General features: G+C 44.4%; 1 protein-coding gene across 1 annotated transcript; it reads right to left on the bottom strand.

Moving 5' to 3' along the window:
- Window positions 1–13,686: 13,686 nt before the first annotated feature.
- LOC110719971 lies at window positions 13,687–15,995 on the bottom strand. Its single transcript, XM_021898972.1, has 2 exons — window positions 14,945–15,995; window positions 13,687–14,764 (listed from the first exon to the last, which is right to left on the bottom strand). Exons 1-2 carry the CDS (start codon window positions 15,580–15,582, stop codon window positions 14,029–14,031), a joined length of 1,374 nt encoding a protein of 457 aa, XP_021754664.1. The 5' UTR covers window positions 15,583–15,995; the 3' UTR covers window positions 13,687–14,028.
- Between the last annotated feature and the right edge of the window lie 544 nt (window positions 15,996–16,539).

Raw genomic sequence — 16,539 nt, 5'->3', positions numbered from 1 at the left:
ATGTATATCATATTATCATGCGATATTTAGTTACATTCTTGTTAATTATTTGACGGAGTTTCTAAGGAAGGATAAATGTTGCATGTTTAAAACCAAATGTTGTACAATATATGTTGAATACAAAACACAATTGTGCTATGTTAAAAAGTTTTTAAAAAAAAAAAATGATTTACAAGTTTGTTATGATATACACAATTATGCTTATGTAAACACATAGACAAAACCATGGAGTATGATGATCACTCTAAGGACATGCCTCGAATGCTAGTATTAGGAGAGGAAAATTTAGTGGAGGAAAAATTCTAATATTTTTGACGTTCTTGGATTAAAGATAAAGTTATAAAGGGACTTTGAAATTGGGGTAATAGTTAATCTAACCCCCTAGCATAATCAGAGCCGGCTATTAGGCTGTACAAACAGCCCAATAGCATAGGGCCTCGCAATTTTTAGGGCCTCAAAAGCCTGTCAAAGTAGATCAGTATTGTTTCGGGGTTTTTTGAGTGTCCTGCGGGAGAGTTACACCACCAAGACTGACCTCTGGATGCCTGTACCTGCAAAATAACGGAAACTCCTATGAGTGGGAGTTCTGCCTTCGACGATCAACTTAGAACGTGTTTGAGGAGTAAAGTGCGATAAGTAAAGTCCCTCTCGGATTCCAAGAGAGAATCTATAATGTGTAATTGCTCAGTTCGAGGTGTCAGATGTCTGACTTTCTCTGATTGTGAGTTAATGTGAATTAATTGTGTGTTCCCGAGGGGGAAACATCTCTCTTTTATAGGGTGTTAGAAAAACATGCCCAGTACTAGGTTTCAGTAAACCTAGGACTGACTGGGCTTTGCCTAGGAATTTGGGCCATTAGAGGCCAGTTTCCTAGTTGGCTATTTGTCTGCCACGTGTCGTGGCCTGATTGGTCCACCTTGGACCTCTCGCGAGGTGACACATGACGGACTCTAGTTGGTCCACGTGGCAGAGCTTGAGTGGTCCACGTGGCGGGGAAAAATCCTCTAATCATTTGCCTCTCACAGGGGTAACGTGGCTTGCCACGTGGCGCCTGTGACAGATGTCACGCTCTGATTGGCTAACGGTTTTTTACCGTTTTTTTCTTTTTTTTTTTTTACCGTCTCTTGGAATTCACCCCCTTATAAATAGGGGATGTCCAAATCATTTGTTTGGACATTTCCAAAAATTCCAGAGAACTTTCTTTTTCTGAGAGAAAACTTCCGACTGCACCAGACCGCTTGCTCTTACAGCCGCTGTAGATTTTCAAGCGCCTTCATCTTCACCAACTAAAGGTAACCGCCTGTTTCTTTTTTCTTTTTCGTACCTTCTTTTTGTTTTCTTTTGAAAATGGTTTTCCAAAAGCACACTGCACGGCCTAGGTTAGTGATCAGTCGGTCACCGGGGAAGGCTCAATCTAGAACTAGGAGTGCCGACTGCCCCTTGCTGGATCACCCTTTACGAACTGCCCCAAGTTCGACTGACTATGTGTCTGTGTAGGACACCATGGCCAGAACTAAGAGAACGGCAAGGGTGACAAATTCAGACGGCTCTTCCTTTTATGCGCTTGTCAGCAAATTGTCTGACGTGCCGCTTGGTGCCCCAAGCACCCCTAGTGATTTCATTTTAGACGAATCAGGGGAGGAGATTGAAAATGATATGCCGGCCTTTGTTGATCTGGCCCGCCAGGCGGACCCCTCATCCGAGAGCTCAGATAGCGACTCTAAGCCAAGCACTTCAAGCAAATTTTCGGATGAGTCTAAAGAGAGGCACTCTCGGCTAGAGACTGCATGAGAGTCCCTCTCAGTAGATTTGGGAGCAAACTAGGCTGAGCCATCTGCCACCAACCAAGAGCAATATGCCGCCTACTATCATCATGTTCCCGCGGAAGGCGGAAAATGATAGCGGAAAAATTGGGAGCTTCAAAGCTGACCATGTCATGGGGCATGGGTATGTCCTTTGCACGCCAGATGTCGAGGACACTGTAGTCTGCCCCGAGCAGTCCTGCTACGGGGACGCCTGTTTTGGCTGTTATGAGGCGGCAATTAAGGCTGGCCTGAGATTTCCTCTACATCCAGCTGTAGAGAATATTTTGGACGAATACAAGCTAGGTGTCTGGCAACTAGCCCCAAACTCTTGGTTCAACATCTAGGGCTATGTTGCCGGATGTGAAATGCATGAGGTAGAGCCAAGCTTTGAGGCATTCGCTCATATGCACTACCTCAGCCGGACCTCAAAGCCAAGCGGGACCGGCTGGTATCAGCTATCTAGCCACAAGAGTTATATGATGACTGTGGGGAAGGAGAACAAGTGGAAAGATTGGAGGGACACTTTCTACATCGTCTCAGCCCTGACATAGTCAGGAACAAAAAATTTAACAGGTGGAACAGGAACCCACATTTCCTAACAAGCGGCTCTAAGCTGCCGCCTGTTCCCCGTAAAGCGGAAGAGGAGATCCTTGACAGAGGGCTCTTCAAAGCAGACATCTAGGCGAACCCCGAGACTGGGGCGAGGGAGTTCATTCCTCAAAACTATATTCCCAAGTATAACTGGTTATACGATGGGACATATCTGGCCGCCTGTGGCCTTAGTGAAGAGATGCCGAGAGGTAGCTGATCGCCTGTTCAAGTGTCTTGTGAAACTTGATTTATTTTGTGTCAAACTAACTCCTTGATTCATCTTTTGCAGACAAAGCCATGGAAAAGCTCTCGGCCTCAAAGAAAGTTGCTGCCCAGTATCGCTCGGCCATCTTGGGCAAGCGGCTAACTAAAGAATCGCCTGTTGTGCAGGAGTCAAAGGTGAACTTTCAACTGAACATATTTCATTTAGCTTTTCTGCCGCCTGCTTCTTACTTATTGTGATTATTTTGCAGGGAAACTTAGCAAAGCCTTCCTCCTCCTCCCATCCGGATCCTAAAGTTAGGAAACAGACGATTGGTGACGTAACGATCCCTGGGAGAGCCAGGAAACATGTGGCCTCAAGGCCAGGAAGCAACCCTCCTCCAAATCTCCAGCCATCCCTGCTGGTAGTCGGCATGGGAAGGAGAAGGAGAAGGAGGCGACTGCTGAAGGTATCAAAGACTTGTGTCCTTTCCCTTACCCTTTGAGGGTCAAATTCAATCAGCAGTCGTCTAGCACCTCTGAGAGCAGTTGGTCTATTGGCCGAATTTACACTAATTACTTACAGGGAATTAATTGTGCAGATGTCTCTCAAAGGCCGGATCTGGTTTAGATGGCTAGGTCCATGCTGAAGGCCATCCCTGTCGAGGACAGGAAGTCTGTTAAGGGAGTCAGCACCCTTAACCTTGAAGCCATCCTGGCTCTCCTGGCCGAGGTATACTTAGTAAAAAATTCTTTTTGTTGTTTAAATAGTTGCCTTGGTCGCCTATAACCGACGACTGTTTTTGACCGAGTGCAGTCTATACTGCGAGTGTGTGGTCTCCGCAAGCCCCTAAACAAAAAGAGCAAAGAGGTAAAGGCTGCGAAGGCCTGGGCCGCCTCTGATTCTAACAAAGCTATGTTCCAGATTGCTTAAAATGAACTTCATACTACTGACATACTGTATTATCAGGCTACTGCCAACTTGTAGGTTAAAGCGGACTTAGAGGCGGCTAAGAAAAGGATCTCAAAACTGGAGAAGTCTGTGTCGGACCTCAAGGCTGAGCTCGCGCCTCTAAAGGAGGTGGACAGTGAAGCAGCAGGCCTCCGCACTCGGGTAGACAAACTGAAGCAGCGGTTGGCCAACCAGAAGACCCAGCTTGCCAAAAAATACACTTCAAGGGTCGATGAGGAGAAACAGGAGTTGGTCAAGGACATGATGGAGGACACCAACTTCATCATGGAGATTACCTGGGTGGCTCTCTTCCCAGAGACCAGCTATGACAGCTTGAAGAATCAATATGCCAACTGTACCCGAGAGTACAATGACAAGATCATGGAGCAAGGCCATGATGAAGAAAAGGCGGGTGGTGAGTCGTCTGATTCCACCTCGGGGAGTCGGACCATGAGGAGGAGAAGGAGGGGGAGGTTGATGAAACAGAACAGCGACCGAATGGGAACCAGACGGATGCGGCTGCTGATGCTGATGTACCCCCTCTGGCTGCTTAAGCTTTCCCTTTTTTATCAACTTTTCTTCGGCCTGCGTGCCGTTTGCTTTGTATCATTACCCGACCAAGGGGTCGGGGTTTATTTTACAATTTCAACAATTCTGTCGGTCTTATGGCCGACTGTTAATATGAAACATCTGGCAGTTTTGACGGATTTTCCAATTTTTACTTTGCTTTGAATTTTTGCCTTTCATGAATTTTGCTAAGTATAGCTTGCCTTTCTGTATGAATGCAAATTTTTCAAAATGCCGATTGTTTTGGTATACCAACTGTTCTTGCCCCTGGCCGGCTGTGCGCCTGGTTTTCTAAGGTTGATGGATTGACTTGGAAATCTTTGATACTTTTACAAGTATGACTGATTTCTAGGTCAATCAATCACTATGGTGATTGCCCTAAACCAGGCGGCCATTGGACAGACGGCCAAACACTCAGCATTATCCGGCTCTCGGCCTCAATATAGTTATTTATACGAACCATGCTTTTGCCACCAAGTTTTGTACTTAGTTTATTTTATTGATTGTAAATAGTTCGTCTGTTTGGTCCTTGTCCAGAACAGGCGCCAAACTGGATGTTTTTAATCAAAGTAGCAACCGCCGATTGGGTTACAGGCGGTAGCTTCAACAGACTTGCTAACCTAAATAGGAATAGTGGCCGAATGCCGTCTGTTTATTACAAGGACAGGCGGCTTCATTCGTACCTTTTAGGTTCCATTATAGGTTAGTTGACTATGAGTTAACCTTTTGAGGTTAATAAAACTCCGTCACTTTGATTTGAGTGAGTAGAAGAAACAGACGATTTTGGCCGCATGGTACCTCTTTATTCGCCAAGTTTTGCTTAGCTATTTACTCAAATTATGCCGACTGTATTGTCTCAAGCAATAACAGGCGGTTTCTGACTTAGATTTTAACTGTCTACCGCGTGTTCGTAGTAAAGCGGTACGTTTATCTTCGTCTCATGTCAAACGACTACGAGGCTGTCTTGGGGACATTCGGTAGGGTCGTTTGTTTTAGGTTTATAGAGCAATATGCCACCCAAAAGGGAGATGCTCTCTGCGACGAATTCCCACGGATGGATGTCGCCGGACGCCTGCTCTTGTTTAGGACAGACGTATTAGTTTAATTTTATAAGGATGATCCGACCATGGGCCTTAAGTTGATCATTTGGCATGTGGCCCCACTGAGGAGACTTGCAAAAAACTGAAAAATAAATTGCAAATTTTATTGATATTTGCTTACATATACAAATAATTTACAAATCTCAGAAGTAGTACTTTTTCAAGTTGTCTACGTTCCAAGTTCTGGCTACCTGCCTCCCGTCTGGTGTTTCCAAGTGGTAGGTGCCGCCTTTAACTTCTTCATAGATTCGGTAGGGGCCATCCCAGTTAGGAGTCAACTTTCCCTGTTCATTGACCCTACCGACTTCTTCCATTTTTCGTAACACAAAGTCCCCTACTTTCAAGGGACGCTTGTGCACTCTTTTATTGTAAGCTCTCGTCATTCTCAGACGGTAGATCTCATGACGCAAGGCCGCATTGCCCCTGCGTTCTGGAAGTGAGTCCAATGCTAGCCGCATGGCTTCCCAGGTAGCCTCTTCGTCATAAGGCATGACTCGAGGAGTCGGCTCATAGTGCTCAATAGGCAGAACAGCCTCTGCCCCATAAACCATGAGAAATGGAGTTTCACCAGTCGCTCCTTTTTCAGTCGTCCTAATGGCCCATAGAACATGCGGTAGCTCATCAGCCCATAGGTCGCCAGCTTTTTCAATTTTCTTTTTTATGCCATCAGAGATTAACTTATTGAAGGCTTCAACCTGGCCGTTTTCTTGGGGGCGGCCGACTGATGCAAAACAATGAGAGATCCCTTGGTCTCCCAACCAGTTCTTGAGAGTAGGTGTCTCAAACTGAGGACCATTGTCAAAGACCATAGACACGGGTACCCCATACTGGGTGATGACATTTCTCTAAATGAAGGAGATAACATCTTTTGTTTTAATGCCTTTGACTGCCTCCGCCTCTACCCACTTGGTGAAGTAGTCGGAGGCAACCAAAATGTATCTCCATCCGCCTATAGCAGGCGTATACGAACCCAGAATGTCCATGCCCCACTTAGCAAATGGTACTTGGCTATGGATTGCCGTCAGGTCAGTGGCCGGACGATGGATGAGCTTGCCAAACCTTTGACACTTGTCACATTTTTTTACCATCTCTATGGTGTCTGCTTCTAGGGTAGGCCAGAAGTAGCCTTGCCGCCTGGCTCTCTTTTTAGGGTCCTGCCGCCTATGTGGGAGGTACAGAACCCTGAATTCAAATCTTTGAGGACCTCTCGGCCCTTTTCTTGGGTAACACACTTCAGAAGAGGTTTAAGATACCCTTTCTTGAAAAGTTCCCGTTTATGGATTTCAAAGTTGGATGCACGCTTTTTCATTACGATCATCTCTGGGTAAGTATCCAGCAAGGTGTCGTCTGTTAAATATGCCCGGATGCCATCCATCCAAGTTGAGCTTCGATCTAGGATTCCAATGGGTTCCTCTTCAATGCTCCTTTTTTCCATCACCTCCCAGAAAACTGATCTTGGTGTGTCACAAGAGGCGGATGATGCCAATTTGGAGAGAGCATCCGCCTGGTTATTCTCAGACCTGGGTACCTAACTTAAATTAAATTCATCAAGTATCCCTGCCTCTTCTTTGACCGCCTGTAAATACTTGATCATAGCCAAATGTGTGGCTTCATAATCACCATGGTATTGGCTAACAATCAACTGTGAATCAGCACAGGCGTCCACTTTCCTTGCCCCATCCGCCTTACACATGCGGATGCCTACTAGTAGGGCTTCATATTCTGCCTCATTATTTGAGGCTTGGAACTTGAAACGTAGTGCATACTCATACTTGTCTCCGTCAGGAGACTGACATATGACGCCTGCACCACAACTGTTCAATGTGGGGCTCCCGCGCGTCCACATATACCTTCCAGACTTGGTCAAGATTTTCTGGATCAGCCGGCCTAGTCATTTCAACAATGAAGTCGGCAAGTGCCTGCCCCTTCACTTCTTTGCTTGGCTCAAAAGTAATTTCTAGGCTTTGCATTTCAATTGCCCATTTAATCATTCGGCGGGATGATTCCATGGTTGTCAGTGGCCGCTTGATTGGTTGGTTAGTGTAGACCACGACCGGATGTGCCAAGAAGTAAGATTTCAGCTTCTTAGCTGTCATGAAGAGGGCTAGGCCAAAACTTTCAACCATGGGGTACCGTAACTCAGCATTCTTCAGTAAGGAGAACAGCATTGAGAGCATGATCAGAGACGGCCAAGTACATGTATAACACTTCCTTTGTCAGAAGGCTGACGAACCTTGGCAAAGAGTGTAAGTGTTCCTTCAACTTTTGGAAGGTCGCCTTTACATCCGTCCCCCATTCAAACATAGTCTTCTTCTTAATTGCTTGGAAGAAATAGAGGCACTTGTCGCCTGACCGACTGAGGAATCTCCCCATTGCCGCTAGACAACCTGTTAATTTTTTAACTTCCTTTACAGTGCGAGGCGACTGCATGTCTATGACCGCCTATATTTTTTCCAGGTTAGCCTCTATCCCCCTTTGATCAATCAGAAATCCGAGGAACTTCCCAGAATCAACACCAAAAACACATTTCTTAGGATTGAGCATGACCTAGTACCGCCTGAGTGTGGAAAATGTTTCTCGGAGATCTGTAATATGGTCCGTCTAAAGTTTGGATTTGACTATCATATCATCAATGTACGCCTCCACATTCCTTCCAATTTGATTAATGAAGACTGTATTAATCATTCTCTGGAAGGTAGCAGGCGCATTCTTCAAACCAGACGGCATCATAGTATAGCAGAATAGCCCTTGATTAGTGACAAATGCCGTCTTTTCTTGATCTTTCTTCCACAAGGGTATCTGGTGAAATCCTGAATAGGCGTCCGTGAAGCTCATCAAGGCATGGCCAGCTGTAGAGTCGACCAGGCTGTCGATCTTTGGGAGAGGATAGTTATCCTTCGGACATGCCTTGTTTAAGTCTGTGTAGTCAACACACATGCGTCAAGTTCCATTCGGCTTCTTTACAAGAACAACATTGGCAACCCAATTAGGGAAATAGCATTGTCGAATGAACCCTGCATCTAACAATTTTTTCACCTCGGCGGCTGCTGCCTGGCTTCTTTCCTCACCATGGTTCCTCTTCTTTTGCCTTACCGACTTCTTTTTGGGATCCACAGCAAGCTTTTGGACGGCCAGATTCGGGCTGATGCCTAGCATCTCGTCCACCTCAAAGGCAAAGATGTCTTTGAATTCTTTTAACAAGTTGTGCAATTCTGCACCAAGTTTAGCAAAAGCAGTCGCCCCAACCTTAATAGTTCGGCCAGGACGATGTCCATGTGTTCACCAGCCGGCTGAGGACGAAGTTCATCCGGCCTTTCACCGATCAATAATTGCTATTGCCTGTCTTTTTTCTCGGCCACCATTTGGTTGGCTTTTCTCTTCTTGTTGGCTGTTGTTGCAGCAGGCGCGGCTTCCTTGACTTGGTCAAGGTCAGCAGTTTCTCCACTGGGGCCGGCTCCGACCACAATGGGTTTGACATTAGAGAGATAACACTCCCTGACCATCTTTTGGTCTCCCCGTAGGGAGCCGACTGTTCCATCATCCCTCTCAAACTTGAGAAGCATAAGAGAAGGAGTTTAGGGTAGGACGCCCCAAAATCATGTCATAGGCCGTCAGCTCTTCAACAACTAAGAACCGGGCCACCATGTGGCGTCCCTCCCCTTTTTCGCCCAGACGAATGGGTAAGTCTATTCGACCTACCGGATGTACAACTCCTCCCCCAAATCCCACTAAGGGATGAGAGACCGGGTGCACACTCTCGGGCTTGTACCTGAGCTTGGCCAGGCACTTGTGACTGATGAGGTCAGACGAACTCCTCGTGTCAATGAGGATCCGGCCAACCCTTTGGTTGGCCACTTTGTATTCGATGACAATAAGGTCATCATGCGGCCTCCTGATTTTTCCCTTGTCATCTTCAGTAATAACAACTTCGCGGAAAGAGTCCTTGGACGCCTGTTCCTCGTCGACTGAGTTAACATCGAGCTGCCTAACATAGTCTTTATTACCCCGGATGGTAGGGCCGCCTCCAGCGAAGCCGCCTGCTATTGTATAGATCGGAATTTCATCAGTATCCGAACTATTAGCAGAGCGGGGCTTCTTTTTGGACGGTTGCCCAGTGTTAGTTTGTAGGGTAACTTTGGACCTCAGAACATAGGACTTGAGTACCCCTTTATCAGCCAGGCAGTCCAACAGACTCTTGAGCCTATATCATTCGTTGGTGTCGTGGCCAATATCTTCATGGTAGTGGCAGTATTTGTTTTTGTTCCGATTTTTGGCGGAACCTTTCATAGAGGTCGGCTTCTCAATGGTGACCTGATCCTTAATCTCCATGAGGATGGAGTAACTGTCTTTATTGAAATCGTACTTCGGGGAGTACGTTTTTGCTTCTTTCTTTTTCTTGTGGGATGGCTGTTCAGTAGTATCAGCCACCCAGACTTCTTTTCTTTTCTTTTCTTCTTTCTTAGCCGGCTGTGATGGCCGACTCTCTCTCTTGTCAAACCTCTTTGAGTCTGTCTGATTACGGATGTTACAGAGCTCGGTCGTCTGTATATAGGCGTCCGCCTCCATCAGTGCCTCTAGGAGGGTAGTTACCCTCTTTCTGACAAGGTCGAACTTGAAGGCTGACCCGTCTTTCAAACCTTTGAAAAATTCTGTGTAGGCTACCTCATCAGACAGTCCTTGAATCTGAATTCTCATCAGATTAAACCGCCTAATATATGAGCGTAGCCCCTCCTTCTGTCCCTGCTATATGGCTCCCAAGTCGAGACTTGTTTTCTTTGTAGGGATATTCATTGAGAAGTTTGACCCGAACAAGTATGTAAGCGTCTTAAAGTTATTTATGCACCCGGCCGGCAGGTTGCCAAACCATTGTTAGGCGACGCCCTTTAATGTGGCCGGTAAACATCTACACCATGCGGCATCATCCAACCCTTGTAGATACATAAGGTTGGTGTATGCCATCAGGTGGTCTTCTAGGTTGGTGGTACCATCATAAGTGTCTACCAACACATTCTTCACCTTGGCCGGCTGTGCGGCCTCAGTTATTTCCTTGGAGAATGCAGTGGGTTGTTCTCTAAGTCTTAGCAGTCGGAGCTGCCAGTCCAAGGGCTAGACGTTATGTGTCGCCTGCCTCCCGAAGAGGGTAGGCTGTATATATGGTTGTCCATACGGCATGTATGGCTGTTGAGGCGCATACGGGGCCGCTTGGAACATCTGAGGACTAGAGTGGGCAGACATGTCGTGGTCTTCTCAGTTTGATTGAGAATACCTCATTAAGGTATCTGAAAGCTGTCATTAAAGTTCGACGTTGAGGCCGACTCTGACAGTTGCAGATTCTTCTTTTGCTGGATTAACATCCGAGCATCGGAAAATGTTTTCTTGGAACCATCCGGTTGTACATGCCGGATGGCCTTCCTCTTCCCTGGCTTAGGGAACTGAAGTCTGGCTAGGTTTATCAAGGGGGCTTCTGCCCCTCCCTTGGTTTGGGATAAGGAGTGGCCTCTCGGTCTTTGACCGACTTATTCCTCCCAGAATGAGAGGGCTTTTTGGCCGACTGTTCCTTGGTAGGGACAGCCGTCCGTTTATCGATTAGATCCTTTATCTCCCCTTTGAAACTTGTCATGAGAGTCATGAGCTCGATTCTAGTGATGGGGGTGGATCCTTCGGCCACATGGAGCTGACCAGCCGGCTGGCCGACTGTGTCACTAGGCCTCGCCTGGTCGGGGTTCCGTTCCCTCCTTTCGGTGGGACGGATGCGCCATGTTCTTAGGGACCCGTCAGGGGCCGTGTGGGTGGTGACATCATAGTCGTCATCCGTATCTTGGTCTGAAACGACCTGGGCTTCATCCATGGGCCGCTTCTCGTTTAAGGGCGGTACAGGTTCTTGTGAAGTCATCTTAGAAGTACTCTCTCCACAGACGGCGCCAAATGTTCGGGGTTTTTTGAGTGTCCTGCGGGAGAGTTACAACACCAAGACTGACCTCTGGACGCCTGTACCTGCAAAACAACGGAGACTCCTGTGGGTGGGAGTTCCGCCTCTGACGATCAAGGTAGAACGTGTTTGAGGAGTAAAGTGCGGAAAGTAAAGTCCCTCTCGGATTCCAAGAGAGAATCTGCAATGTGTAATTGCTCAGTTTGAGGTGTCAAATGTTTGACTTTCTCTGATTGTGAGTTAATGTGAATTAATTGTGTGTTCCCGAGGGGGAAACATCTCCCTTTTATAGGGTGTTGGAAAACGTGCCCAGAACTAGGTTTCAATAAACCTAGGACTGACTGGGCTTTGCCTAGCAATTTAGGCTATTAGAGGCCAGTTTCCTGGTTGGCTATCTGTCAGCCACGTGTCGTGACCTGATTGGTCCACCTTGGACCTCTTGCGAGGTGACATGTGGCAAACTCTGGTTGGTCCACGTGGATGACACGTGACAGAGCTTGAGTGATCCACATGGCGGGAAAAAATCCTCTAATCAAGTATAATTATAAATCAACGCCGATAAAAATATGATGTTGAACCTAACATAGTTGGTATAAGATCTTTATAGGATCCTTGAGGGTCCCTGCCTTTCAAATTTTCCCTTCTTCTATTCTTATGGGAATGAGTTGTTATATTATATGTATTTATTACGCTTAGTTTTTTTTAATCTTTTAATTTTTTTTCAATAATTAACTCTACATAATACATTTCATATTGTCTATATCTATGTTATTTTATAAGTGAACTACCTATTTTTTTTAAATAGTAATTAATGTAAAAGTGTCTTACCTAATATTCGTATGAAATAGAGTATTTCAAATATTATTTGTGACTTGAAAACATAGCTAACGGTTTACGGTGTTTAGCTGTTATGTAAAAAAAAAAAAAAAAACTAACGAAATGTACACAACACCACAGGCCCCCAAAATATTTACGACGGCCTGAGCATAACTCTTCTCCCTTAACAAATTACCCGGCTTCCTTCTCTTTCCTCACGTCACTTACTCCTCCCTGCCACCATCACCACCACCGCCCCTTTCCTCAATCTTTGTCTGTGTCTACCTCAATCTCTCTCAGCTCCTTGCTTTCTCAGTTCTCAATGAGCTTGCCGTCAAAATGAATCGAGTAGGTAAAATCTTACTCTTTGGTGATCGAAATTGACCAAAGATTTCAAATCGAAACCTTCAATTGCAGTTGGATTTATCCCACAAAAAATATTCTCAATTGCAAATTTGGTATTTCTCTCTCCTCTATTTCGAGGTGGTTTTTGGCAATAGTTCGCAAAAGTGGTTTATAAGATGGGGCTTTGTTGCGGTGGTTTGTGAGATGGTGGTGTTGATGTTGCTGGTAGTAATGGTTGATGGTTGCATCTGTCATGTACTCATGTCCCTTCTCTCTCTCTCTTTCTCCATTATAAACAACTTTGTTCATTGACCTAGAAATAATGTCTAAGCTAACTTGAGCAAATAAAATTATAATCCCTTTAATTGATCCTCCTGTAAAATTTAGACAAGTCCTAGATGGCAAATTATCTTTTTTCTAATGCTAACCATCAACAAAATTTTCACTAAAATTGCACTACTTGCACTTGCGCATGCACAACAAACAGTAGTACAAGTATGAAGTTTAATTAGCTTGTGAGTTACTCATTATATGCACGAGTTGCTCAAGCTCAACCCAAAAATCATAGTTCGTGCTTCATTTTTTTTTTTTTTTTTATGTACTCGTAGTACTTAACTTATAGCGCTTGACATGATACGGATTGATACCTAAGGAAGTGGAGAGAGAAATTGTATGTGCAGCACACTAGAACATGTTGATTAAATATTTGACATTTAATTAAACCACTTATCCACCGATGACAACCGAAGTCTCACCATCCCGGACCAACCACTACGTCCCAGCGTTGTAATCTAGCCACCACCACCATCCCATCGTCTTCATCCTAGCAACACCAGCATCCCATCATCTTCCCTTAATCAGCATAAAATATAGGCTTAAGCAAACAGGTGAAGCTAAGAATGAAGATTGAGAAACCAAACCATCATCAACCTGTCAACAAAAAAGAAATCTTCCAAATCTCTCTCTCTATAATACATTTTTGCTAATGTGGTGGTGTGTGCAGGGGTTAGGATGAGAACATGTAAATAATTATGAAAATCAGTAGCTTTATAATTAAGAACTTTCTATTAATAGTATATATCAAGTATAATCACATTTTTCATATTAGGAAAGTTATGGAAAGTTATGAATTTTCAAAAACATAAATATATTATTTTATTTAAAATAATATATCAAGACGAATCCAACAAAAAGTTATTAAATTTCGATCTTGTTAATGTACACGGAATATTAGAGATCTCTTGCAAAGCCTGATGATGAAACTCCTCTAACAAAGTGGAAAAGGGCCTTCAACCCCTAAACCAGACTCGATTCATAACAAAATCACATATAAATTGATGAATATATGACCATATACATGTATGAACACAAAAGGCAACATAAGTTCAAACATTGCAATCAAAAGAGAGAAAATACTAAAGTAAATTAAAACCGATAGTACTTTCCAAAAAAACATAAAGATCTTAATCAAGCCACACACAAATCAAAGAAGGAAAATATTTTTTTTTTACCTTCTTGTTTTATCTCCTAAAATCTACTCCCTACTATACACATTTCTCCCTCCTCCCACAACCAGTCAGTAGTTACTAATAATAATCAGGCAGTAATTAATTACGTACTTAACCATCTAAAAAGTCGATGGAGTACAAATTCCATCACTTAGTAAAAATTACTCAAAACTTTAAAAATAGTAAATTGATAAACACCCAAAAGCCAAGAGTGTCAGCTACCCAGATCATTAGTGTGGCAAAGCTCCTTCCTAAGCTTTTGGGAGAAAAGCCTACAAGCGTCGATACTAAGATCAACCGCTGCCGCGAGCGCGACGTAGGCAGCGGCATCCTCCGCGCAGGTGACATGCTGCACGCTCACCTCCACGGTCGGCTTACTACATTTCCCTTCCCCTTCCACCCTCGCCGCCATCACAAACCCTCTATACGCGCTATACGGCCACAACCCCATTCCGAAATCCCCACTCCCTCTCCTTGGGCTACACCCGGGCGAGCTCGACCGTTGATTACCCCGATTCGAACCATTCCCATTACTACCAGCATTGACCTGACTACACCCACCCAAGTCAATCGTAAACGTCCCGCCTTTCGCCGTATTAAGAGTTGACTCAGCTAACACCACCCCAGAGTTGGCGCTCATATCAGGAATCAACTCAAACCGATACCCAAGCCCATCATGAGCCCCTCGCTCTCTCCACGCCTCGAGACGGCCCCACGGCTTCCAAGTACCTTCACCTGGCCTAAGAATAAGCCACGAACCCGGGTTAGACCGACTAACTCGGTCCGAACCAGGGGATGCCACAAATGGTGTCACCATTGACGCAGCCGCAACCGGTGAACCTGATAAATCATGGACCGTAATTGACCAACCTTTTCTCTCTTTCCCTGGCCTTTCTCTCTCACTTCCAAACGAACTCAACCATCCTCTTCCACTTCCTTGCTCCGATGATCTGTACAACATCACAATTTAACAACACCCAATTCAATTGTTTCATACTACATCATAATATATATATATTTATCATTAATATTATATATTATCATACAAAAATGAAAATTCCTATAAATTCTTCTCGGACAAATTGAATAATCCATTTTCGACTTTACGATAAGCGCAAAAAAAAAGTTACCTGGAACGTTGATGACGGTCAGAGTTGGTGGAGCGGAAGCTAAAATTGCAAGTAAAAACAGGCTGACGAATATTCCCTTTAATCTGAAAAACTTGAGGACTACACTCAGGTTCACCATCAAACTGAAAAACGAACCTAGGATCAGGATCAGCTCGAACATTTACATGAAACTGCGAAACACCAGATTCTTTCCCAACAGAAGTCCACCCGTTGTGAAAAACCACTGCCCTTGATTCCGCCCCTTTAAGATCCAACGGTACAGATACTTTCCCCAACAATCTTCCAGAGTTTTTCACCCCACAAGTTGCCCCTGTTCTTCCAGTAAAGATTGAAATCTTCAGAAACAGTTTTCCGACGAAGATCGATTTTCCGGCGATTTTATTCAGATCATCCTTGCTTAAATGGAAAGTTGCGGCGGCGATGAAACCGGTTTGGGGATGGTGGTTTCCGTCAGAAACGAGCGTTTCCGACGGATTGTAGGGGATAACAGCGGTTTGGACGGGAAAGCCTTTGAGTTTGATTTTACAAAAACAGGGGGAGGATGTTGGGTGGATTACAGTGCGCGCTGGTTTTGCTGGTACAGGAACTTTCAGCGCGAGGTTACCGACGGTTAGACGAACAAATGGACAAGGATCCATACTCACTTTCTCTCTCCTCAAAACGACCCCGTTTTACAGAGCACTAGCAGTAGTAATACTTCACTACAACCAGAAAAACAAAAAAAAAAATGGTATATAATGAGGAAGAAGCGGAGGTTAGGAAATTGGCCTAGGAATAGGTGAGGTTTTAGGGATGCGCATTGCGAATACTGTTAAGAGATGAACTACTAAAACAATGCCAGAATTTCTTCATGAATTCTTAAACCCTTAAATCTTTTTAACAATAAAGCATGAAAATCTGTGGGTTGAAGAGGTTTACAGAGTAGTTAATCTTTTTTTGTGGAAAAAGGGGAAAAGAGAAGAGGAAGAAGAAGAGGGGCGCATTTAGTTGCAGAGGGAAGGGGGTGGGGTTAGATGGAGTACAGCTGTATACAGGTTGTCACTAAAACCCAAACTCAACCCCCGAGGGTATCTGAAGAAAAATCCTCTTTAGTGGGGTCCACTGTTTTTTTAAAAAAAAAAATTTACGAAATAGTTTGTAAGTACAATTTCTGGGTTGTGGAATGGCCAATGAGGGTGTGGCACGTGGATTAAGAGGGAATTGGGAAAAAAGAAGAAGGTTTTGAATGAATGAACAGGAGAGGGAAGGAGGACGAGGACCCCACTATGATGAGCTATTGCGTTAAACTAACTCTTGTGTTTGTATGGGTGGGATTTGAGATTCATTGTCAGCGGTTTATTGAATGAGAGAGTGTGGATAATCTTACGGCTGTCAAGTATTGGAGGTTTTTATTTGTTTTCATAAATTTCGGGATTGTTTTTATTTGCTTTTTTTTAGTGGTTTTCTGTTTTTTGGTTTTTATTTTTTAAAATTATATAATATATAGCATATAATGAATAAAAAATTAGACACATTTAGGGGCTGTTTGGTTGGTGGTATTCAACAAAGGGAATGAAAATCGACTTGAATCATTCCCTTTGTTGTTGTTTGTTAGG

The sequence above is a fragment of the Chenopodium quinoa genome, unplaced genomic scaffold (genome assembly GCF_001683475.1).
Source record: "Chenopodium quinoa cultivar QQ74 unplaced genomic scaffold, ASM168347v1, whole genome shotgun sequence".
NCBI lineage: Eukaryota > Viridiplantae > Streptophyta > Magnoliopsida > Caryophyllales > Amaranthaceae > Chenopodium > Chenopodium quinoa.
Note: the sequence above shows the minus strand (reverse complement) of the source record. Positions and strands in the feature narration are given on the sequence as shown.